The 26,640-nt window shown below is 36.8% G+C and overlaps 1 protein-coding gene across 7 annotated transcripts in view; it reads right to left on the bottom strand.

The window, feature by feature from the left end:
• Positions 1-20,226: 20,226 nt before the first annotated feature.
• Positions 20,227-26,640, bottom strand: part of SPOPL (speckle type BTB/POZ protein like) — a 51,227-nt gene continuing 44,813 nt past the window's right edge. For all 7 annotated transcript variants that reach the window (XM_043487591.1, XM_043487592.1, XM_043487589.1 and 4 more), the window contains one exon: positions 20,227-24,457. In XM_043487591.1, the coding sequence (XP_043343526.1) occupies positions 24,313-24,457 (145 nt within the window). In that variant the 3' untranslated portion in view covers positions 20,227-24,312. The remainder of the gene's footprint in view (positions 24,458-26,640) is intronic.

The following is a 26,640-nucleotide window of genomic DNA, read 5'->3' as shown; positions in this document are numbered from 1 at the left end:
ATGTGTCTAATTATTTAAAGTTATATTTTAAGCTACAAGTTTCAAATATTCATGTTATATTCTCCTCTTTTGACAAATATATTTTCATTATTACAAACTTTAAAAATAAATTGGAAAGCTATGGTTTTGATTTAATTGAAAATTGGCAAAAGATCAAAGATGATCTTCCTGCATGTTCTGTAGAAGGGTTGGTGATGTTAGGATGAGCCATAAAATAAAACATTCGTAATTCATAAATTATCATATATTTATTCCACAGAATTTCTTTTTCTTGCCTTAATTTCAGAAAATATACTAATCATGTTGCTGTTATCAAGCTTTTCACATAATTTTTGTTTTATTGACATTATTGCCAAATTAGACCAAATTCCTTGGATGATTATTGTTCCTAGGTAGTTTAATATTAATCTTAAGAAACTTCGCTGAGGTATGAGCAACTGGAATTTTCAACAAAATGCTTAAACAAATGCCTATATTCAGTTATGAAATATTTTCTATGTGGCAGGAACCCACTTGCTGCAACTAGTGAAGCCCATGCGCCTAGACCCTGTGCTCCGCAACAAGAGGGGCCATCGCAACAAGCAGCCCAAGCACTGCAACTGGAGAGTAGCCGCTGCTCTCTGCCCCTGGAGAAAGCCCGGGTGCAACAATGAAGACCAGTGCAGTCAAAAATAAAATAAAGTTAATTAATTGAAACAAGGATTTTTCATAGAAATGTCATGTGGCACAGCAATCCCACTTTGGGGTATTTACCCAAAGGAAATGGAATCAGATCCAGAAGAGATATCTGTACTCCCAAGTTCACTGCAGCATTATTCATAAAAATACGGAAACAACCTGTGTCGTCAGTGGGTGGGTGCATAAAGAAAATGGATATATGTACATGCACAATGAGATATTATTTACCCATCAAAAGGAAGGAAATCCTGCCATTTGTGACAACATGGATAAAACTGGAGGCCATAATGCTAAGTGAAATAAGCCAGACACAGACAGATACTGCATGATCTCAGTTGTCTGTGTATTTTTAAATCCTTGAGCTACTTTCATATATTTCATTTCCTCTATGAAGTCATAGAATTTTAAACATTAAAATAATCTTATAAAGTTTTATTGGATTTGGCCGTGTATGTAGCTAGAGCATCCTCTTGACTGAACTATAACCTCAGGAGCAGGGATGTTAAGAACTTTACTCATCATGGTCTGCCTTTGGTTTTAGAGGCAAATAGGTAAACTAAAACAGCCTAGTTTAAGTTCCCTTTGGTAGACTAGGAATTCTGGGGACTAGAAGTCCTTCAGCAAAAAATACTGACTAAAATAAAGTACCAATAATATCTCTTAATCCAGAAATTCCACTTCCCATTTTCTACACAGAAATATACATGAGGAGGCAATATATATATGATGTCCATACTTTTTAACATAGAAAAGTCCAAGAAATCAAACATATATTTTACCCTTCCTTTACTGACAAGCTGAGGTAGAGCCATATTACAGAACTCATCAAGGCAATTTTAAAAGGATGAAATAGGCATGTCAATATTCACAATGAAAGATTTTCAATACATACCTTACATAAAATAAAGAGCAAATTGAAATAAAATTGATTTTGATTTCAAAGTTAATGTTTGGGTTATGTTACAATTACATTTTTTGTCTAGGATATCGGGCTATACTTCCTATTCCTCTGCATCTTTCTGAACGGTTCAGTTCTGAAGCCGCTAAGTGGGACAGAACAAGGTAGGCAGCCACACCAGAGAAAACAGCAACGATAGTGGTCCAGAGTGGAATGTCAGGGTCTGAACAGGGCGAGGAAGATGCCCACGTGAACTTGAGGGGGTGGCAGAGATAGGAAGTAGAGTACACTCTAGAAAATTGATCTGGGACTCTGTTGGTTCAGTGGTTAAGAATCTGCCTTGTGGTGCAGAGGACACGGGTTTGACGCCTGGTTGGAGAATGTGTGCGACTACTTCTGAGCCTATGCATTGCAGCTAAGACCACATGCAGTCAAATAAACAAACAAATATTTAAAGAAAAAAAAAGGAGAGTGATCAAATAAGTATATTAAAGATAGTGGGAAATAGGTTTATACTAGCAAAAAGATGGTCTGTATCTGTGAAAGGGAGAACACTGAAATGAATCCTGTGGTTTAATGTTGGATTTGGAGGTTATCAAATGTGAACTTGTAGTGTTCAAAATACACAGATAAACATAGAATAAACACTGAAAAAATATGTAAATATATATGTACATGAATATGTACATGTACGAATATATATATTCCCTCACTCTAATCCTTAAAAGCATCTGAGATCTTCCAGTAGCAATAAGCATGTGAAGTACTCAGATCCTGCCTTCTACATACTATTTTCCACTAAAGGAACTGGGGTTCCTTGAAAAAATGCTTGATTCTAGGGCTGAAGCAGGAAGTAAAAATCAGAAACATCTCCCTGTATAAGGAAGCAAGGAAATGCTTAAAGAATGCTGAGACATGAAAAAGAACACAGAGGTCAGCTTGGTGAAGGAAGCCCTCACTGGGCAAAATCAGGGACACTTTGACCATCAAAAGAAATAATAATAGTAATGGATTATAACCCACTGCATAAAATAGAAAATCATGTTCATATAAATACATAATCAATCGAAAAAGTTTCATGAAGCATGGGATACTTATGTAGTTTCAAAGTAACTCCTCACAAAATGTTTAGTTTCAAAAGATTACAAAGCTACCTTTCAGTGGAAAAGCCCTGCTGCTGCTGCTGCTAAGTTGCTTCAGTTGTGTTTGACTCTGTGCGACCTCATAGACGGCAGCCCACCAGGCTCCCCCGTCCCTGGGATTCTCCAGGCAAGAACACCGGAGTGGGTTGCCATTTCCGTCTCCAATGCATGAAAGTGAAAAGTGAAAGTGAAATCGCTCAGTCGTGTCCGACTGTTAGTGACCCCATGGACTGCAGCCCACCAGGCTCCTCTGTCCACAGGGTTTTCCAGGCAAGAGTACGGGAGAAAGCCCTGCTGACAGCACATTAATTAAATAATCAAGGTGAACATAATGGGATAAATGGGAATCATGTGTCACCAAATATACAATGAGAAAAACCCAGATTTACTTCTGGGATATTCCCACCAGTGTATTCCTGCATATAACTTCAATTTAATCATGAGAAGCAGAAAAAAATCTAAGCCAACTCAAAAACTCAAATTGAAGGACATTCTACAAAATAATTGGCCATGAATCTTCAAAATTGTAAAGGTCATGGAACTCAAGGAAAGACTGAAGGAGACACAAGACACATTATTATAATCAAATGCAACATGAAAAGCTGAAGGGCAAATTTTGTCATAAAGAACATGATTGTGACAACTGGCAAAGTGAGAATGAGGTATCAGTTAAGATGAATTTAACATACTGATGTTGATTACCAGATTTCAATGGTGCTATTGGCTAACATCCCTGATGTAGGAAATTCACATAAAAGTATTCAGAGTTATGGATTATCAGGTCAGTAACTTCCTCAAAACAATGCAGGAAAGTAAATTCTTTGTTCTATACTTGGAACTTCTAGTTTGCAATTATTTAAAAAATATTTTCTTAAAGATAATTATACAAAATAATAGTGCATAAAGCCTATTCCAAATATAAATATAGAAAAACAAAACTATGTATAACTTTACATACAGATTTATGGAAATATGTAGAAAGAGCTTTAGATGACCAGTGGTTATTATATATTTGGGGAAAATAGTTGGTGGGGAAGTTAGGAGGGATTCTTGTTTGTGATCTAAAATATTTTGGTATTGTTTAAATTTTTATTCAATGATAATATATTGCCTGTGTAAAATGAGAAGGAGGAGATAAAACTATCGCTATTTGCAGATGATACGATTATTTACTTGGAAAGTAAAATTAACTTGAAAACTTCCTCACGCATGCAGTAAGAAAATTCAATAAGGTAGCAGAGTAGAAAATTAATATACACAAATCAATGGAATTCATATATACCAGAAACAAGTTACAAAATGTAGTAGAAGAAAAAAAAAAACCCATTTCTAATTGAGTCAAAGAAGGATATAATTTATAGGGGGAAAAAAATAACAAGATGTCAGTCCTCCCTAAATTCATTTAGAAATGTAATATAATCTCAAAAATGCCAACAAGATACTTTTTAAAAAACTTCAACAAGTGATGCTAAAGTTTACAGGGAAAAATAAATGAGAAAAACAGCATGGGAAGTTCTGAAAAAGAGAAGCATTGAAAAGGGTCTAGAACTGTAAGATGCTAAAACAGATAATAAACTGTTCATAATGAAATAAAGACAAGAGAACACTTCCCTGGTTGTCCAGCGGTTAAGATTCTGTGCTTCCTCTGCGAAGGTGGAGGGGTAGAGGGGGCGGGGGATGGGGGTGGGGTGGGGGTTGGTTTGATCCCTGGTCCAGGAAGATCCTGATTAGGGCACAGTGCAGTCCAGCCAAGAAAGGAGAGAAGAAAAAAAAAAAAGACAAAGGAACAAAATAAATATTCAGAGATAGATCTATATGAAGGTGGCATCTGTTAGAGAGGCAACAAAATCAGCTTTTCAGTAGGTGATGTTGGAACAGCTAAAAATAAAAGTCTGTGATAAATTCCATAGGAATCAAATAATTCAATGTTAAAAAATATATAAAGTTACTAGAGGAAAACATCAGGAAAGTCACTTGCAAACTTGCCGTAAGTTCTTTCGACCTGAATCAAATCTAGGCACTATTAAAGAAAAGATGCATACATTCATCTCCATAAAAATAAAAACTTCTATTCAGTAAAAAAAAGTACAAGCAAAGGCAAAGTATAAGTGATTAACTGGAAAAAGTATTTATTGCCAATTTACTTTAGCAGTATAGTGCTAATTCTTCTAATACATAAAGAGCTTCTACACAAACGAGATTATGATCTACACAATTTACAACATTAAAGGGAAAAAAGAGATATATACACTTTTTATGGGAAAAAAAATGTTCCTTAAATGAAAAAAAAAAATTTAAGCTTTATTCATATACATATCTTCCCTGGTGGCTCAGTGGTAAAGAATCTGCCTACCAATGCAGTAGACCCAAGTTTGATCCCTGGGTCAGGAAGACTCCCTGGAGTAGGAAATGGCAACCCACTCTAGTATTCTTGCCTGGAAAATTCCATGGACAGAGGAGCCTGGCAGGCTCCACGGGGTTGTGAAAGAGGTGGACAAGACTTAGCAACTAAGCAACAATAGAAATATAAATTAAAACCATACTAATATAAGACTTTCAGCATATTATGTTGGGAAAATTCCAGCCATTTAACAATGTATCTTGTTGGGGAAGCTGTAGGGAAACAGCACTTTCATTCATTGGCAGGAGCAGGAACTGCTCCTGTGTCAGTAACCTGGCAACTAACTATCAAAAGTGCAGATGTATTTTACCATTTGACTCAGCAACTTCATTTCTGTGTACGAACTGTGGATTAAACATAAATAACAATGCAGGTTGGACCTCAGGGGACTGGAGAGGTGTATGATCTAATCCATGGTTTTTCTGTTTTCTGTACCATGAGTATTTTCTTAAAATGATATCTTATGCAGGATAAGGGTGCTAGCTCTCCCGGAAGCAAAGAGGTAAACTCCATTTCACAATTCTGAGATTTCCCTTTCCAAGCTGATCATCATTCACTGTGTATTGGTGTATTGCTCTGATTTCAACATTGGTTACAATTCAGAATAAGATCCAGCGGTCTCTAAGTAGAAGCTGTTTTCTGTCTGATGTCACCTGTAGTCATCTTGCCTAGGTGGACTGAGTCCCCTGCAGGTCCCAGCAGAGGGGATGAGAGCCGTGAGTAATTTCTCATTCTTCCAGCCTTCCCTGAATGACAATGAAATCAAGGGGAACTGATCAGGGAGAAGAAAGGATAGAGGACTAGAGAGAAAAGGAGTTGGAGAAGATCAGATACAAAATACAGGCCTAAAGAGTCTTAGGCAGAAGGTCACTTAACCTGAGGCAATTTGAGGAAGAAATTCTCAGCCTCCTTCTCACAAAACGAACTCAAAGCCTGAAGAGGTACAAACATTGACCAAGAAGCTAGGAAATCACTAAAGTTGAATGTAGACAAGAATCAGAGATACATTTTACTATATTAAGAGCTGCAAAGGAATAAATATAGCCATCACATAAAGATATTTCTGCAAATCGGAAAATCAACAAACATTTTGGAGAGGAAGGGAAGGGATAAAATGCTGCCTGAATGGAAAATAAAAACAAGCAGATGTCTGATCCAGGAGGAAAGAATATGGACCATGTGAGGAATGCTGACTTTACAGATTAACAAAACACTCAGCTTCATCTGTTTGCTCTGCTGGCTTCTAGTTCAGGAAGTTGGTTCAACATGCTTTTTTTAAGAATCAAGAAACCAAAGCATGATTCTTCTTACTTTAAAAATCTATTGCTTCAGAACTTACGGTTGCCACAGGGAAGGGATAGTTAGAGAATTTGGGATGAACATGTACATACTGCTATGTTTAAAATGGATAACCAGCAAGGACCTGGGCTTCCCTGGTGTCTCAATGGTAAAGAATCCACCTGCAATGTGGGGAGATCTAGATTCAGTCTCTGAGTTGGAATTTCCCTTAGAGGAGGGCACAGTAACCCACTCCAGTATTCTTGCCTGGAGAATCCTCAAGGACAGAGGAGCCTGGCGGGCTGCAGTCCATGGGGTCACAAAGAGCTGGACACTACTGAGTGACTAAGCACACAGAACAAGCACCTACTCTACAGCACATGAAGTCTGTTCAGTGTTATGTGGCAGCCTGGATGGTAGGGGGTTTGGGGAAGAATGGATACGTGTACATGCATAGCTGAGTCCTTTCGCTACTCACCAGAACTATCACAACATTGGTATACAGCTATACCCCAATACAAAATAAAAAGTAAAAAAAAAATCCATTGGTTCAGCCTCAGTAAAGATGAAAGCCAAATTGAAAATAAGTAGCACTCCCTTAAATTGATCTGACCTGGTCCATCTCCTTTTACTATACTATGGTATAGGAAGTCATCCTTTCTCCTAGGGAAGCACCAAGGTCTTTGCTCCTAGGACATGAGAGGTTATAATTGCAAAACTCTGAATAAAGGAGATCATAGCAAACTACACAAGGTAAGATGACAACTGTCCCTAAGTGAGAACTGATCCTACTGTAAATCGATCTATCAGACTGGCTTGCTGAGGAAAAAAAAAAAAAACAGTAGAAACAGTTTGCTTCTTAACTTTCACTTTTCAACGTGTACCTAATGACAAGGTCTATAGAAATTTACAGAGACTTTTGAAGGTTAGTAATGCAGAATGAGTTAAACAAATCCTTAAAAGCAGTTTGCATTTAAATTACAATGTGAATATCCACAATATCAATATTTCATTTGTAATCACTGCAACAAAGAGCACCTGGTTTTATCTCAGAAACAATTCAAGCCCAATTTTGGATTTCCAAGACATAAAGAGGGTTTCCCTCCACTGTAATAAAAAAAAGAAAGAGAGAAACTAGGATACACTCTTTACCTATAGCACTAACAAAGAAAATGTCACGTTTCTTTTGGCATCTCAAGGTCCTGTGTCCTGGCTGCCCCATTTTGCTGGGAGGAAACAAGAAGACTTGAGAGATCTCTTGCTAATTTGAAAGAGAAAGTCGTTAAGCACAAAGTTACCCAATGGTTTTGGCCAACATCTGTTCTAGGAGGCAGCTGATCCATCACGGGGAATTAAGAGTCTGTAGCTAAGGAACTAAAAGAAAAGCTTTTGAGAGTAGTCCCGTCTGTGGAACCATTCATTTGTTTCATGATTAACTGGAAATTCTTAGTGGTGCCGGCAGTGAGGTAACATCCCATTCTAGAAAAACTGTTCTATCCTGTACTATCTAACTTGTCTGGGGGTGGTGTCAGGTTTGAGAGTTTTTAAGTTTATACCACTTTGGCAGGGGCCAGCGGGGGCGTCTTTAGGCAAAAAAAAAAGAACTAAATTACCATTGCAAAATTTTCCAGAAAAGTGAATCTTTGTTTTGAATGAGAAATCACACTAAATTACAAACTTTTAAAAGGTGATAAATACAGACATCACAAAATCAATACAAACACAATGCTTCTTATTAATTAATGGCCTGACATATTTCTCTTCTCCCCTACATTTGCATAATCTTCAAATACTTCTTCATATTGATAATTCTGTAATATATCATCTCAAAAGAAGTAACAGAAACATAATTCAGCCTGAAAAATAGCTGATGAAATTTATGTTATAATACTGATAGCTTTTTCAAAAAAGTTCAGCCTCACAACTCGTTAGTAACGAGATGCTGTTTGGATACATAAAACATGACTTAACACCCAGTTTTACTGCATCTGTAGTACTGCTACTGGTTTTGTGCCCTACACACCATAGAAATTTTGATCAATTTTATACAAATCCATCAAGAAAGAAAAAAATGATTGTTTATTGATAATCACATGTGGGGCATTCCTTATAAGGTACTATGTTCTCCCGGAATACAGCTTCCATTTTTCCTAGGCGTTAATGAGAACCAAATTCACCTCTTGAAAATTTATGCATCTGAGGATTGGGAGACTTTCCCACAGGTCACGTGACTCCATACACATCACATATTATTTCTCCTTTATGACCTATATTTGGGTTTCCCTGGTAGCTCAGCTGGTGAAGAATCCAGCTGCAAAGCAGGAGACCCCAGTTTGATTCCTGGATTGGGAAGATCCCCTGGAGAAGAGATAGGCTACCCACTCCAGTATTTTTGCCTGGAGAATCCTCATGGGCAGAGGAGCCTGGTGAGCTATAGTCCATGAGGTTGCAAAGAGTCAAGACATGACTGAGCATGTCAGATGCTAAGCACAGCACAGCAGATTACCCATCTATTTCAATGCCAGGTGCAGTAGGACATGTTTATATCAGGATACATTTAACCCTACACCTTTTTTACACTGTTTCTGGGAAGTTGGCATGGTGGGCAGTAGGATTATTTCTGGAAGTCATCCCTACACCAGACCAGTGAGCAATGATTAACTGTACATGGATGTTTGCCATCCTCCTCCATAGATCCCATAAAACCCAAACTAAATGTGTTCCTAACTCAATCCTTCCCTGGTTTGGAGGCTCAAAATGCCTAGGGCCCCTCCAATACAATACCACCCCACCCAATACAAGGGAAAGAGTGTTAGAGAGTTGAGGTAAAAAGAGGCAACAGTCTTAACCAATTGCAGTCTGAACATCTTATTTTGCAAATTTTATGAAAACATATGACTATGCAATCATATTACAAACTCTATCCCAGAGTGTTGGAAGGAGCTCATGTGTACAAGTGAGGGGCTTTGAAGCAGAAACTTTATTAGTTTCATGGGAAACTCACACTCACACACTGGCCACATTAGCACAGTTTGGAAATACTGAGTCTACCACTATGTCCGTTTTCATGGCCATCAGACCCAGTTAGGAGCTCAGCATCTTCGTTCTCCAACTGTTCTCACACTGTTCTCTTCCTTTTCTTAGCTTTCCACATTAGCCTCATCTTTCTCCATTTTGTTTTTCTGTTTCCCATGTCAGGATCTTAAACTAATGGCCAACTGTCTCACTGAAAGGTGAAAACTCTTCATTCCCCCAAAGTAAATTTCTAAGAGTTGGTGTTCAGTTTAGCTAATGATGGATCCCGTGGTGGTGATGAGAGCTACTTTCTCCTATAGCCTAGTATGTGCCTGTAGGTATGTCAGTGTAAGAGTTGCATTCACATCCACTCTGTCATACAATCCTTAGAACATTCCTATAAGGTAATAAACTTATTAATGTTTTAAAAAATGGGTAATTAAACTCAGAGTTTAAGTAATTTGCCCAAGAACACACAGTTGGTAAGCAGTGGAGGATCCCATTTGACTCTCAGTTGCTTAATTAAATCTGTGTGTGCTTAGGAAACTAAAGCTGTTTGGCAGACCCAAGTTCTAATCATATGGCCTAGAGTGAGTATCTCTCTAATGTCTATGCAGCTCTCTTCAGTCACTGTTATCAAGTTTACTAAATCCTTCCTCTAGGTCCAAAGTGTGTCTATCTGGCTCCTTAAGGCAGAAAGTTACACATAGGAGACTTTGTGCTATACACCCATTCAATTTCCAGCTTCCTTCCCATCTTGACAATACACTTTCCAAAGCACAGGAGTTAGGGAATTACAGGGAGGATATGGACACTTAAGATTTTTCTTCAGATGCTAACAGTCCTCTGGTATTTATAAATAAAGCACATTTTGAATATTCAGAGAGCAGGAAAAGAACATGTCTTCAAAGGACTACAAATATCTTTTCAAGGGAATAAACCTGAGACCAAGCAGATAAAAAATTAAGAAAGGAAATAAAAATAAAATTTACATGTGTATTACATACATATAAATAAAATTTATATGTATATTTTACATATAAAATGATCATGATGACCAAAAAAATTAATGGAAATTAAAAAAAATTTTATTTTATTTTTTGACCTCATTGCATGGCATCTGACATCTTAGTTCCTCAACCAAGGATCAAATCCGTGCCCCCTGCACAGGAAGCAGGGGAGTTGTAATGACTGGACTGCCAGGGAAGCCCCAATGGAAATTTTTTAAATGATTAACAAAATCCCCTTGTCTTCACCCCTGCTAGGCCTCAGGGGAAAGCTGTTGGCACTTGCATTTCACTCTCCTGCTAACTTTTTATAGCAAATAGAACCAGGATGCCCTTCAGTTTCCTACCACCAAATGTGTCAACTTACCATCATCTGCTCTGATTCCATTTCCTTCCCTCTTGTTAAACAGGCCAGAACAAGTGTCTTTTTTTTTTTCTTTTCTATTTAAGGTCAATTTTATGTTATTGAAAATCATCCCAATGTGTATAGTCAGACATCTTACATAGACCATTAACTTGATTCTTACATACTCATGTTTTCCCACTCACTGCAATATTCCCATTAGCTTAACAACTGTTTTGTTATCAAAGTAGTACAGGTACATTATACAAAAAAGGCAAACAGTAAAACTAAACCTGTTGTGAGAAAGAGCAGCTCCTGCTTCCCAGAGGCAAACTCAGCCAACTCAGCCAACTCTCAACTCCTCCTTCTTTCCAACTCCAAACTTGCTGTTGCAGCTATTTCTTCTTTCTTTTTTTTGGCTGAGTCTTGGCATGTGGGATCTTAGTTCCCCGATCAGGGATCGAACCCATGCCCCTGCAGTGGAATGACAGAGTCCAAACCACTGGACTGCCAAGGAATTCCCCTATCATTTCTTTTACTTTTTAGTTTCAGACATTATCTATCAATTTCCCACTGAGAAAGATTAAGAACATCACAGTTTGTAGCTATGGCAATAGTCAATGTTTACATATCATGCAAGTTCCCAGTTAAACTACATAGTATGATCTGACTACATTTCTTTCCTGTAGGATTATTTGTGTTCCTGGAGTTAACAAATGTTTTTGTATATTTGCTTAGTTTTCTAGTTATCAACCATTAACTTATTCACTAACTCTGTGCAGAATTCTCTAAGTAAGTGCAAAAACAAGAGAAGAAAATTCAGGGGAATTTTACCTAGGGGAATAGGTAAAGAGAACTGAAATTTTAAATATGCAGTTAAATAGAAGATATTTTATTTTCCTTCTTTTAATTTCTTTAAAAGATATTGGCTGTTTAGAACAATAACAATAACATGATAATTTGGGGGCTTATAAGGTATATACCCTTGGAGGAGGAAATGGCAACCCACTGCAGTATTCTTGCCTAGGGAATTCCATGGACAGAAGAGCCTGGGGAGCTACAGTCTATTGGGGTCACAAAGAGTCAGAAATGACTGAGCAAACACAAAACCACCATAACATATATAGAAATAAAGCATGAGACAAGGGTGGTACAAGAAATGGAGGAGGCAATAAATGAAATTAAATAACTGCACTTTTTTTTTATAACTCACATGAAATGATGCAACATTAATTATAAGTAGACTGTGATAAGTTAAGCATATATATTTTAAGTCCAAAACAACTACTAAAAATGCAAAACAATAAAGCCAAAAAAGTAAAGAGAGGAAGTGAAGTAGAATATTAAAAACATTTGTTAAAAAGGGTGAGGAAATTTAACTTATAGCAACTACAAAGAAGGAAATAATTAAAGTAGGAAATCAATAAAACAGAAAATAAACAACAATAAAAAAGAATATTCAAAAGATTATTAAAAAAAACAAAATTTGACCTTCAAAAAGATTAATTAAAGCAGATAAACTCCTCCTAAGATAGTCAAGAAAATAAAGGAAAATAAATACCAATATTAAGAATGAAAAATGGGTATCACTACAGATTGTATAAACATTAAAAAGATACAAAAGTGAAACATGATGAGAAAAAAGACGAGAAATAATTCATGCCAATTAAGTTTGACAACATATATAAAACCATCATAAGTACAAAAGCACAACTTACCAAAATGTTCATGAAAAGAAGTAAAAATCTGAATTGCTTTATATTATTAAATAAATTGCATAAAAATAAAATTCCTAGAGAGAAAACTTCTGGTCTAGATAACTTCACTGGTGAATTCTTTTGAAAATTTAAGAAGGCAATATTGCCGTGTTACACAGTCTCTTTCAGAAAATAGAGAACAAAGGAATATCACCTAACCCATTTTAGAATAATTTAGCTAGAATAATTGTAATACCAAAACCTAATACAACTACTACAAGATAAAATGAAACAAAACACACATATACATATCAAAAATCTCTCTCACACACACACACAAAATTCCTTAAACACATAATGGCAAATTTAACCAGTAAAATAGAAAGAGTACCTTATAGCCAATTTGGGTTTATTTCAGAAATTCAAGATTGGTTTAAACAATTTGAATTTCTCAATGTAATTCACCACATTAAAAGAATAAAACAGAAAAATATGTAATCATCTCAACAGATACAAAAAAGAATATTTGCCTAAATTCAACACCTGCTCATGAGAAAACCTGCAAACCTGGAATGGAAGGAAGCTTGTGTCTGTTAAAGCCATCTATGATAAATTGCAGATAACACCATACCTAATGGAAAAATAGTAAACTTTTCCTCTTTAATTCAGCAAGCTGGGAACGATGCTCACTCTCTTCACAACTATTTAACATTGCACTGGGGGTTGTAGATAATGAAATAAGCCCCCTCCTCAAAACAAAACAAAAAATATAAAGAATAGAAAGAAGAAGCAAAACTCTGTTTTGTTCTAAAAGACAAAAATTTATGTTGAAAATCATAAGGATATGGCTGATTCATATCAATGTATGACAAAACCTACTGAAATGTTGTGAAGTAATTAGCCTCCAACTAATAAAAAAAAATTTAAAAAAAAATCATAAGGAATATACCAAAAAACAAAAACAAGTGATTCCTTCAACAGAAATCGGGAATGGAGGAGGAAACAAGTGGATGCGATAAATATCAAGATGGGAGAGTTAAACCCAAACACATCAACAATCATATTAATTGGAAATAGACTAAACACTCCAAGTAAATTGCAGAGGTTTTCACACTAAAAAGGCAAGATCCAACTATGTCCTCTTTATAAGAAATAGGCTTAAACATAAAGACAGGCAGTCTGAAAGTACAAAAAATGGAAAAAGATATACCTTGAAAACAGTGTAAGAAAGCTGATGGGATGATGTTAATCATTAAATCTACCTCAAAAGGAAGAGTATCACTGTAGGTAAAGATCTTTTATGAAGATAAAAGGATCAGCTTAGCAAGAATATGGGCTTCCCTGGTGGCTCAGCAGTAAAGAACCCACCTGCCAATGCAGGAGACATGGGCTTAATCCCCTGGAGAAGCAAATGGCAACACATTCCAGTATTCTTGCCTGGGAAATCCCATGGACAGAGGAGCCTGGCAGCATACAGTCCATGGGGTCACAAAAGTTAGATGTGACTTAGCAACTGAACAACAATAATTGGGATCTTATTTCTCATAAATGATTCCTGCCATGACCTATTATATTGCAGATTGTCTCCAGATTTTCTTAGCTATTTTACTAAACTAGCATTAAATTTTAGATTGAATTTGGTTGCTTCCATGTCCTGGCAATTATAAACAGTGCTGCCATGAACATTGGGGTGCAGGTGTCTCCTTCAGATCTAGTTTCCTCGGTGTGTATGCCCAGGAGTGGGATTGCTGGGTCATATGGCAGTTCTATTTCCAGTTAACCTAGATGCCCATCAGCAGACGAATGGATAAGGAAGCTATGGTACATATACACAATGGAATATTACTCAGCCATTAAAAAGAATTCATTTGAATCAGTTCTAATGAGATGGATGAAACTGGAGCCCATTATACAGAGTGAAGTAAGCCAGAAAGATAAAGACCAATACAGTATACTAACACATATATATGGAATTTAAAAATATGGTAATGATAACCCTATATGCAAAACAGAAAAAGAAACACTGATGTACAGAACAGACTTTTGGACTCTGTGGGAGAAGGCGAGGGTGGGATGTTCTGAGAGAATAGCATTGAAACAAGTATACTATCAAGGGTGAAACAGATCACCAGCCCAGGTTGGATGCATGAGACAAGTGCTCAGGGCTGGTGCACTGGGAAGACCCAGAGGGATGGGATGGGGAGGGAGGCGGGAGGGGGGGATCGGGATGGGGACACATGTAAATCTATGGCTGATTCATGTCAGTGTATGGCAAAAATCACTACAATATTGTAAAGTAATTAGCCTCCAACTAATAAAAATAAATGAAAAAAATTGAAATAGTCTTCAACGTTTTGTACAAAGAATATTTCATTATTATTGGTGGTACTTACTCAAATAAACAAGGTAGAAAAATTTTTTTAAAAATTGAATTTGGGTCTTTTAGAAAAACAACTATATGTACCTCTCAAATATGTTTCCTTTCCCATACTTAATATTTCTTCATAGCTATCTCATTGCTTAAACTTTCTAGGATAATTAAAAAAATAAACATATTGTCAAACTACTTGTATTTTGGCCCTGATTCTGGGGAACTGCCCTAATGTGTTGTCATTAGGATGTTTTTGGCTAATGGTGTGAAGATGAGGTCTCAATGGTTTTGAAAAATATCTCCCATACTAGGTTTCTGAGAATATCTTGTGCAGAATTCAATTAGAGGGTTATATCATAAAACTGAACCATCTTCAGAGTTTTAGGTTAACCTACATGACTTGGTTTTTCATTACTGCTTTCTAGCTCTTAGGGTTTTATTTAAGATTCTCTTACATTTATAATAGAGATGGGTGTGTAAGCCTCACTTTTGGGTTTTCTCTTGGTAAAAGGGTGAAAGACACTAGGAACTGGCATTTACTAGGCTACCGCTACCACTAGGATAATGCATTAGTGTCTTACATATACTCATTTTTTTGCAGTTTTGTAAGGATTTCTGGTTTCATATTACACTAGTTTGATTAATAAAAGTATTGCTGAATTTATCTTTCAGTGTTTACTTCAATGCACATATCACGGGAATTATCATGAACTTCCTAGAAAGTTCAAAGAATTTCCATATAAAGTCAACCTATTAATAGTTCCAAGACTTTTGTGGAGGTAATTATTTTATAATTGTTTCCATTTTCCCCCTTGATTGTCAATTTGGCCAGTAAGAGCTTAAAAGGCCTTTGCTGACTGCAGTCCTACGTACTCATTCAGAATTCTCACTTGTATTCATTCTTACTCCCTTCAAAAAAAGACCTGCACACAGAGGGACTACACATGAACAGAAAGCACCGCTTTTCATCTCTACTGAATTTCAGTCAAATCACCATCTCCTCTCACCCCTGAGCCTCCATACTTACTCCCTTATAAAAATTCTCTCCTCTCTGCCTGGCTAGCATAACTATTGTTGAGATGTACTACACAATACCCACTGCTCTTCTATTCACAGGCTCGTATTTTATTGTTGATTTTATTAAACTCCATAAGAACAGAGATGTTTATTACACACCACAAATGAGATAATCACTGAATAGGTTTTTCTGATAGTAGATATGTTTTGTCATACTACTTCTAGATCTTTGTGATGTTATCTTTGCTTTCGTCCTTTTTCGTTTCCTACTTGGCTCTTTCCCCTGACTTTGCCACACACACAGCATTTTGTGCTTTTGAGAATACATATTAAATGCTACCAGTGGATAGCTTGATTATTTTTAAAAAATACATTGATATGAATCAGCCATGGGTAACTAATATAAATAAATGAAAAAAAAAATGCTTCAGTTCAGTCGCTCAGTCGTGTCTGACTCTTTGTGACCCCATGAATTGCAGCATGCCAGGCAGGCCTCCCAGTCCATCACCAACTCCCGGAGTTTACTCAAACTCATGCCCATCGAGTCGGTGATGCCATCCAGCCATCTCATCCTCTGTCGTCCCCTTCTCCTCCTGCCCTCAATCTTTCCCAGCATCAGGGTCTTTTCCAATGAGTCAACTCTTCGCATGATGCGGCCAAAGTATTGGAGTTTCAGCTTCAATGTCAGTCCCTCCAATGAACACCCAGGACTGATCTCCTTTAGGATGGACTGGTTGGATCTCCTTAGAGTCCAAGAGGCTCTCAAGAGTCTTCTCCAACACCACAGTTCAAAAGCATCAATTTTTCGGCACTCAGCTTTCCTCACAGTCCAACTCTCACATCCATACATGACCAATGGAAAAACCATAGCCTTGACCAGACGGACCTTTGTTGGCAAAGTAATGTCTCTCCTTTTTAATATGCTGTCTAGGTTGGTCATAACTTTCCTTCTAAGGAGTAAGTGTCTTTTAATTTCCTGGCTGAAATCACCATCTGCAGTGATTTTGGAGCCCCGCAAAAATAAAGTCTGACACTGTTTCCACTGTTTCCCATCTATTTCCCATGAAGAGATGGGACCAGATGCCATGATCTTAGTTTTCTGAATGTCGAGCTTTAAGCCAACTTTTTCACTCTCCTCTTTCACTTTCATCAAGAGGCTCTTTAGTTCTTCTTCACTTTCTGCCATAAGGGTGGTGTCATCTGCATATCTGAGCTTATTGATATTTCTCCCAGTAATCTTGATTCCAGCTTGTGCTTCATCCAGCCCAGCGTTTCTCATGATGTACTCTGCATATGTTAAAGAAGCAGGGTGACAATATACAGCCTTGATGTACTCCTTTTTCTATTTGAAACCAGTCTGTTGTTCCATGTCTAGTTCTAACTGTTGCTTCCTGACCTGCATACAGGTTTCTCAAGAGGCAGGTCAGGTGGTCTGGTATTCCCATCTCTTTCGGAATTTTCCACGGTTTATTGTGATCCACACAGTCAAAGGCTTTGGCATAGTCAATAAAGCAGAAATAGATGTTTTTCTGGAACTCTCTTTTTCGATGATCAGCAGATGTTGGCAATTTGATCTCTGGTTCCTCTGCCTTTTCTAAAACCAGCTTGAACATCTGGAAGTTCATGGTTCACGTATTGCTGAAGCAATATAACTAATATAAATAAATGAAAAAAATGCTTAAATGTTTATAACTCAAAGTTTAAAAATGTGCGAGAAAACATTTTAAATTCTCAATTTATGGAAGAATTTTGCACTTTTATTTCCCAATTCTGGCTCCTTGTTCCTCTCATCTAGTTTCCTGTTTATATACAATAGGTAATCACCTTCATGTTTTACATTTTATATTTGTGACCCAGCCAGGGTTCAGTGAGGGAAGGGAAGTAGGACCCTCTGTAGGGTTGTGGGTTAACTTTAATGTTTATATTTTTAAGTTCAGTTCAGTTCAGTTCAGTTCCTCAGTCGACCCCATGGACTGCAGTACACCATATTTGTAAACAATGTTACAGTTGGTCAGACTTCCTTCTAACAGTTTAATACTCAAGGCCAATCCTTTTAAGCCTCAACTTCCTATGCTTGAATTACTTCTGATCACTTTTCAGCATTTCCTATAATTTGGGTACTATGTTAGTACACTGCCCCTGTATAATTTGTGTTAACTTTAGAAGTGAATTACTAAACAGCTAAGAAGTCTTGTTCAAATTTTTTTTTCACTTAAAATGTATTGCCTAAGAAACACATTTTAAATTTTACTTAAATTTATTGCTCACTCACACTACTTTTGTTAGAAACATTAATCACTCCTTCTATTCCAATTATTATTTTTGAACCAATTATGCAAACTCCTCCTCTGTAAAGTCATGGCCACTCCAGTTTCAAGTGGGCCCTCAGGGTTTTTCTTCACATCTGCTATTCCAGAACTCCTCTGCTCTTCTCAAATCTCTGAAACCAGCAAACTATAGCACGGAAGTCAAATCCAGCCCACTGCCAGCTCCTGTATAGTTCTAATGGAACAATCACCTTGTGTTTACAGTCCATGGCTGCTTTCACATTACAGTGGCATGGCCAGTGCATAAAACATTACTACCTAGTCCTTTAGAGAGTCACTTTGTTGCTTGTGTGCATGCTCAGTGTCCAACTCTTTGCGACCCCATGGACTGGAGCCCACCAGGCTCCTCTGTCCTTGAAATTCTCCAGGCAAGAATACCAGAGCCGGTTACCATTTCCTACACCAGGGGATTTTCCCAACCCAGGGATGAAACCCACATCTCCTGCATTGGCAGGCAGATTCTTTACCACTGAGCCACCTGGGAAACCCAGGATCCTAGGCTTTTTCAATTGCATGCCACTTCCAATTTTTCTTATGTGTGAAAAATTTTCAAATGACCTGCACATACTTTGGGAATTTATCAAGTACATATTCTAAAAATCTGCTGTGGCGGTAATATCACAGTCTTCCTGACAGTGGTTGCTTTTGTGCGTGTGTGCATGCTGCTGTTGCTATTCCTAAATCTCACAATTTTTTTCTTTGCACTTACCCATTAAGGCCTGGTCTGAATTTGGACAAGAGGTAAGATCAGATACCAGAGGAATTGTTTGGCTCTGATGTTACAGACTGGACAGAGATATACCTGAATCCTTTACAAATGGGAATTAAGGGCAGAGGGCAAGAGATGGAGGGAGAAGGGGAAATGAAGCACTCATAACAGGGATGACAAGCTCCTTTGCCACCATCCACTGCAAATGCATGGAAACCTCGGCACAGAATGTAAGAAGGCAGCAATAATGTAAATGTCTCTACTTATGTCTTCTATCTAAAAATAGTGATCAAAGCAAATGCCAGTCTTGACTTCTCTTAGAAACGAATGAGGTGATAGAATGAGGAAAACACAACATTCAAGTGTTCTAAAATAAAGTATGAAGGGGGCCAGCTGCTGTAGAATAAGGGAGAAGGTCATATATAGTTCAAAGTTTACAGTATGACCACTTGTCCTATCTTACTGTAGCTGTATAGGTAATACTTAAGTGTTTCAACCCTTTTATTCTTTTAAGGATAATTCAGTGTGTGTGTGTGTGTGTGTTGAGTATACAGACTTTTCACTGTACATTTCTGTCACTTTGGCCATGTATTTGTGTATGTATGTAAACTTTTGGCCACATTTTGTGGCATATTGGATCCTAGTTTCCTCACCGGGGATAGAAGCCATGCCCCCTGGACTGGAAGGCAGAGTGTTAACCACTGGATAGCTAAGGAAGTTCTTGGCCATAACTGTTAAGCACTAATTATGTTGCTGTTATCAAGTTGGTCCAGTAATATGGTGTCCGAAAGTTGCTCTTTTTGACAGTAGCAAATAATTAGCTGCAATTAAAAAGGGGTAGGAGGGCCAGGGAAAAGGAATATTTAAGTGCTACATTAAATTACATAATATGAGCATTAAGTCATTCCAGAAAGGTGGTGAAAAGTGAAAGTCGTTCAGTCGTGTCTGACTCTTTGTGACCCTATGGACTGTAGTCCACCAGGCTCTTCTGCCCATGGAATTCTCCAGGCAAGTATACTGGAGTGGGTTGCCATTCCCTTCTCCAGGGCATCTTTCCTACCCAGGGATTGAACCTGGTCTCCTGCATTGAAGGCAGATTCTTTACCATCTGAGCCACTAGGGAAGCAAGTACATATATATGCAACATCTCCAGATCAAGGAACAGGCCTTTAGTAGGTTTCAAAGAAACACTAGCCTCCCTATGTAGAAAAGACAATTACTATGCATAATTCTAAAGGTTACCACATCAAATACATAGCTCTTCTTGTAAAGCATCACAGTAACCTGAAAAAGAATTATTCATACTTTCCAAATAAACACAAAATAAACCACATAATTCTGAATAAGTAGTAACAACTTTATTTTAACTCAACGTGCTGAAATGCAAAAAATATTTTCAGCAACAAGATACAAAAAGTATGTATCTCATCATTGACATCAGCTGATTAAAAATGAGGCTGAAAAGTTCAATGTGTCTTTATACATTTGAATCTTGAAAATCAATTCCCCCCAGAACTAATTTTTAAATAATTTCAGCAGACTTTTATTTTCAAAAATGGGACTCAAGTTATATCTTCATTCTAAAAAACTGAAGGCAAAAATTAACTGGGTTACAGTATACAATGATAAACTCTAACAACAGAAAAAGATTTAAATATAAGAGTTCTTTTTCAAACGTAAAGTCCACATACTGCAAACAGAAGACACGGTGTGGTGATTTCATTCTGAGTGAAGAGGAAATCTCGCATGGTAGGCACTCAATATTTGTTCAACTGGACCTAAAATTTACATCATTCCATTTTAACACTTAAACAAAGTAGAGCTCATAATCTGTATAAAAGAGGTTTGCAAAATACTCTTATGTGTGCTGAAAGTGCTGTCTTTATAATCTGAAAACACTAAAACCCACCCACCCACCTTGTTTTGCAAGAATACACTGAATATTTTCATTTTACCCATTAAAGAGCATGAACATCCAACTCAAAATTATTCACCTCTTCAAGTAGACTTGGCTTTGAGAAAAGCTTGCTGAGTTGGACTTAAAACAACTTACTGAAGTCCCTAGTGTTCTATTTTAGTTAACACCAGGAAGCATACAAAGATTCTGTTTAGATTTTGAATTTATGCACAAAACTTAAATGGGTAAATAAATTAGTTAATTACACATCTGGCAATTTAAGCTCTAACTTAAATCTAGTTTAAAAATAAAACAATAATGTTCATGACAAATTTTTAAGAGATTTCATTAATATTTTTAAACTCAATTTCAAAACTGATGTCCTAAAAAGGCACTGTTTTCACATTTCATCATGCAGTAAATTGGTCACATTTTTGAGAATTATAATTTCCTCAATTGTCCCCCCAAATAAAGCACATTTAAATGGAATACATTTCAACTAACCTAAACTTTCAACATTTAACTGAGTCCTATTTTCAGAAATTCACTTTTGAACATACCACACACAAATCCAAGCAAATATACATATACACACATACACACGCACACACACTTGCCTAATGACCACATAATACATGCAAGGATCTCCAATTACTATTTCAAGACAATGACACATGAGTATTCAAGGAGGTAACAATGGCAGGCCATATGTGATGGCACCTTCATATTTGTGCTCCAAATATCGATACACACTAAAATTAAAAAATGAAAAAGGCACAAATATAGTGTTTCTGTATCTCAATCTAAAGAACAGTTCTCCAACGGTTACTTTTATAATATGTAATGTTTAAGACCAGTAACTACTTTTCTAAGAAAGAGCTGTTTAGGTGACAAAAGGGAAACAGGAGCAGGCTTTAGTTCAAAAGGCAACACTGCTTTGGACGAAATCTGTGTCTACTGAAAATCATGTGTATAGTTCAAAAAAAAAGCTATTAGAACACTCACTTCAGAATACATTAACAGTTTTACATTGCCTCAAGAACCCACAATACCAAAAATATACATAATAAATAAAAAAAATAAATCAACTACCATGTGATTCTGTTAACATAATGGTAGGCATTATATTATCTGAAAAGTGGACATTTCTACAAACGTGGATATCCTTACAGCACAGTGTTTGACATTTTTGGTACAAAATGTGTTACCAAACAAAAAAAAAAAATCTTTATAATAAAACCCTTCAGAATTTGCAATAAACACTAAAGTAAGGGTAAGCTGAAATGTATATTATAGATGTTACCACTGAAGTCACTATGGTTAGAAATGTAGATTCAAGCAGTGAATTAATTCATAATGCATCTGTGTGCATTTGATATAAATGGATACACCAGTATTTTTTTTTAATATATGACAGCAAAATTCTAGGGCCTAAGAGGGGAATTTTTTTCTTCTAAGACCCTGGCAAAATCTCAAATCCTTAAAGTGTATATGTATGTGTGTGTTTTTTAAGCTGCACACTGTAAATTTAAAGGCTCAATCTTACGGTTTAGTTAAGAAGTGAATTTCTGCTCCCTATAATACTCTTCCATAGGACAGAATCCATTCATACGTAAGAATCCTTCTTCTGTCCCAACGTAGTCTTTCAATATTAAATTTAAGTTAATACAACAAAGACTCAAACTACAAAAGAAGAAATGAAGATATCTGAAAATACCATCTTTTCAAACTTCAGTCTGATGTGGATAACAAACGATTATTTGACAGTGTTTGTTCAATGTAAATATGAATCATTCTTGGTATATTAGGATTCAGTAAATACCTAATAGATAACAAAAATAATATCTATTTTAAAACTTTAGCTTCATTTTTTTTCCTTTTGCCCTAACTTCAAAAACTAAATAAACAAATTATGCAAATTTTAATCTGGAGAATAGTTACATAGGTAAATATACAGATATAAGCATTCTTTTTTCCAGTGACACACTTTTTCCCCTTGTGGTCAAACACAAATCCTGCCTAAGCAGCATACTCCACGGCTAGAGGAAATACGACGCAGCACTCAACACTGATCGCTCCTGCTTCGCCGTGACGACGCACTAGAACAGACCTCTGCTGTGATCAAACTGAAGATGTGTATGTGTTTTAAAGCTAAAATTCACTTATAATAAAGAACTGGCCTGTGAAAAGCAGTTTATAAACAGTTTATCCTGTTCACATTACGCATTATTTCAATTATCATCCACAACGTTGGTACAGTAACTGAGACAGACAGGAGAAACCTAGGGAGGAAAGAAGGTTTCAGGGTGTAGCCTGACATATTTCTGGGGGTCCTCTCCTTTGGTCTTCAAATAATAACAGTTCATTGTTTTTAGAAGGAGAGTAGATTAGGATTCATTTACTGCTCAGGTGCCTTCTCCAAAGTGTGATAAAACAGTAGTAAGTTCAATAATGAATATCTGAAAGTCAAACCAATGTAACTATAATTGGGAATACCTTTCTTAATCTATTATCACAAACATCCCCATTGCCTCCATCTTTCTTAAAAAATTCTTTCAAAAGTTAAGACAATTAATTATACTACATCAATTCCCTCAAAAGAAAAAAAAAAAAAGAGTACCATTTAGCATATAAAAGTTACACATTAAAAGTGCATATATATCTTTCTTAATTGGCCCAGTCATTAAATTTACATTTGGTCATCCTTACTTTTAACATATAGAATTCTTCATGTAAATGTAGGTCACTATAAATTAAAAAAAAATTAATTCAGCACTAAACATGCTTTCTTCTTATTGAAATCTTAACCTCAATCAGTTCTCAATCATTGTAAACTTGGATAAACTCACAAAGAAACACAAATAAAGGTTTGTTATGCTTCTCTTAGTTTGTTGGACAGTTAACATACAAACATCACAAATTTCACTAAAAATTTGGGCCAACTCATTGCATATTTGCCCCCTGAAATGAAAAATAAATTAGAACTGAAGCAGTGTATTGCCATAACTTACCTTGAAGGTAAGCAGGTTCTCCTGTATTTATAGAACTTAGACTAGAAACATTACCAGTCATCTCCAACACAAGTGCTTTTTTAAAGAAAAACCTAGTTTTAAACTTTTAGTACAGGACAAACCCTACAAAATTCATCTGCCTTTCTCAAACTAATGGAAGATCCTTTTGAAACTTACTATCTTCAGTTATCAGTATTACTGCATTATGGAGCTAGTGCAATCCTGCATAGCCTTGGTCTCAATGACAAGGCACAATAAAAAAATTAAAGTATTACATGAACAAGAGAAGTCACTGAAGATAATTTAAGGCCTTGAAGTGAATTAGAGTATAATCAGTCTAATTTAAAGCTGAAGAATAAACCATAAATTATCCACCTGAAATGCAAGCAATATGCTTTTTCAGCTTCTGTTCTGTGGACAAGACAACAGAAACAACTCTTGCTTATGGTTTGTGTATTAGAATCCTTCTGGACCTGGAGGAGTAAAAGTCAATTCCATTTTTCTACAGTTCATGGAAGGTTTCAAGACTGTTTTAGCCGTTTTCGTGGAATACCAAACTGTGGACACTGTGCAGATGCTAGTGCTCGGAAGGCTTCTGCTACCAAATGTGGGTGAGACTGAATCATGGACTTCCACCCGGATGTTTCCATTATGTCCGCTGCTTGGCTGAAAAGTAAAAGTAAGAGATGTTTACTAAGGAGTACTTTCCAAAATGCATTGTTGCACTGTCATTTTTTTTTTTAAAATTTACAGATTTCAAAATTCTGTCTCCCCTATGTATTCACACCACTTGAATTCATTAAAATATCATCTTTACCTTATTGGTATTTTCTGTTGTAACTGAAACTGTCCAATTTTTCTGCAAATTCTACTCTCCTGAAGTGTATGACACTGGTCTGCAGAGCTCTCTCCCACTGTTGCCATTTCTACAGTCTTTCAAGCGCTCCTTTCTCTGGCTCTTACACACAGGTTTCCTCTAGAGTTCCAAGTTTTGCCCTCTACTCTTCTTTCATCTTATCTCAGCCACTTTCACAATTTTAACTATCATACTCAACAATGATAAACAGTGATTTGCTAAGTTCTAGACCTCCCCACAAGGTCTGTCCCCAACCGCCTGTTCTCTTTACTTGGATGTGCCTTGAAAGCCATAAATTTCAGACTGAGGATAAGAACTCAGCATGTCTCTCTTGATCCCTAAATTCTTCCTCTTTCATGTCCAATCAGCTCATGCTTCCACCATCACCCAGTGATTCAAGTCAGAAACCTGGAAGTCACCCTAGATACCATCCTTTCCAATCAATCATTAAAGCCCTATTTGAATGCCCAAAGGTATCCTGAATCCCTAGTTAAGTAAGGTCAACAACATCTCATGCTTGAATTATTATAAAAGTCTCCTAATTTCTCTTCTACTCCCCTATCATGCTCTTCTCAAACCAGCTTCCATGCTACCTCAGCAATAAACACCTTAGAAAGGTCTTCTGCTGTTCTCCAATGCCAGTACACAGGTTCTTCAGAAAGAGAGATGAGAAACACAGTTTCCGAGTTCTTCCCCCAGCTTTCTACCTCCCATTCCATGCTTTGGCACTTTGTATAATATTAATAACAACAACAACAACAATACTGAACTGTTTATTGTTAAAGGACGTACACCATGCTGAGTTAACACAATTACTCCAGCAACAAATCCAGTTATCCTTGCTTGTTTCCTGTCTTCTCTGCTTTGTACCTACCTACCATCCAAATAATACCCAAATGTTACAGGCTGCCCATTCAAAATATTACATCCTTTTACTCCCTCTAGCCCCACCATCACTAATCAAGTTCAGTTTTTACCTTCATCTCTTGCCTGGACTACTTCAATACCCTTCTAACTGGCCTACCTATACATAACCATGCTCCTTAATTACCACCACCACCTCAACCACCCCACGCTCAAGAACGCGGAGAGACTGCTAAAACACACACCTGATCACATCCTACTCCAGGTTAAAATCTTTTACTGTATGCCCATCTTCTTTGAATAATGTCTAAAAGCCCTAATGCTATTTAGATGGCCTTCCATGATCTGATCTTTGCTTTTCTCTCTAGCTTCTCATGCTCCTCGTCCCCATACTGTTCTTTCTTATCTTCAAACCATTGCACACCTGTATCCTTTTTTTTTGGGGTGGGGGGGGGGACATACCTTTCCACCTCTTCCCTCTTCTTCACCAGGGTAACTCCTACTAATACTTCAGGTCTTTATACAACAATTCTTCAAAAGGACTTTCTCTGACACTTAGGTCAGGTCCCTTTGCTACGCTCAGATGGGTATGCTCTCTGCCTTACCTATTGTTACACTTTATTTCAACTACTTTGTTTAGTTTCTATATATTTCCTGTTAAACCATAAACTCCATGAAGGCATGAAAAACATATGTTGTGTTCATAAATATCTGTCAAATGAATGATCAACTATTGCTTCATGCATCTATACTTGGATTCAAGCAATGCTTTCTGTCTGCATGCCTTTTATTTCCTCCTCAGTTCTGCTTATTCTTATTCAGATTTTAAGACAAAGCTCAGTCATCTCTACATCTAAACCTCCAGCCTTGTGTCCTGCACATACCCTTCTTTATGACATTACTTACCATATTATAATGAAACATGCATGCATGAGTTTCTGTCATTAGATAAATTTCTTAAGAACAAGGATTCTTCCTCATACTTGTTTTTATATGCAGCACCCTAGCATAGTGCTTGACACACAACTGATGCTAGGCACATGTCTGCTGAACAAAACATTAGCTAATAACAATTAAAAAATGTGCCTGACATCAAATTACTAGTGTACTTCCACGTTTACAATTTCAA

Source organism: Cervus canadensis, chromosome 15 (assembly GCF_019320065.1).
Source record: "Cervus canadensis isolate Bull #8, Minnesota chromosome 15, ASM1932006v1, whole genome shotgun sequence".
NCBI lineage: Eukaryota > Metazoa > Chordata > Mammalia > Artiodactyla > Cervidae > Cervus > Cervus canadensis.
Note: the sequence above shows the minus strand (reverse complement) of the source record. Positions and strands in the feature narration are given on the sequence as shown.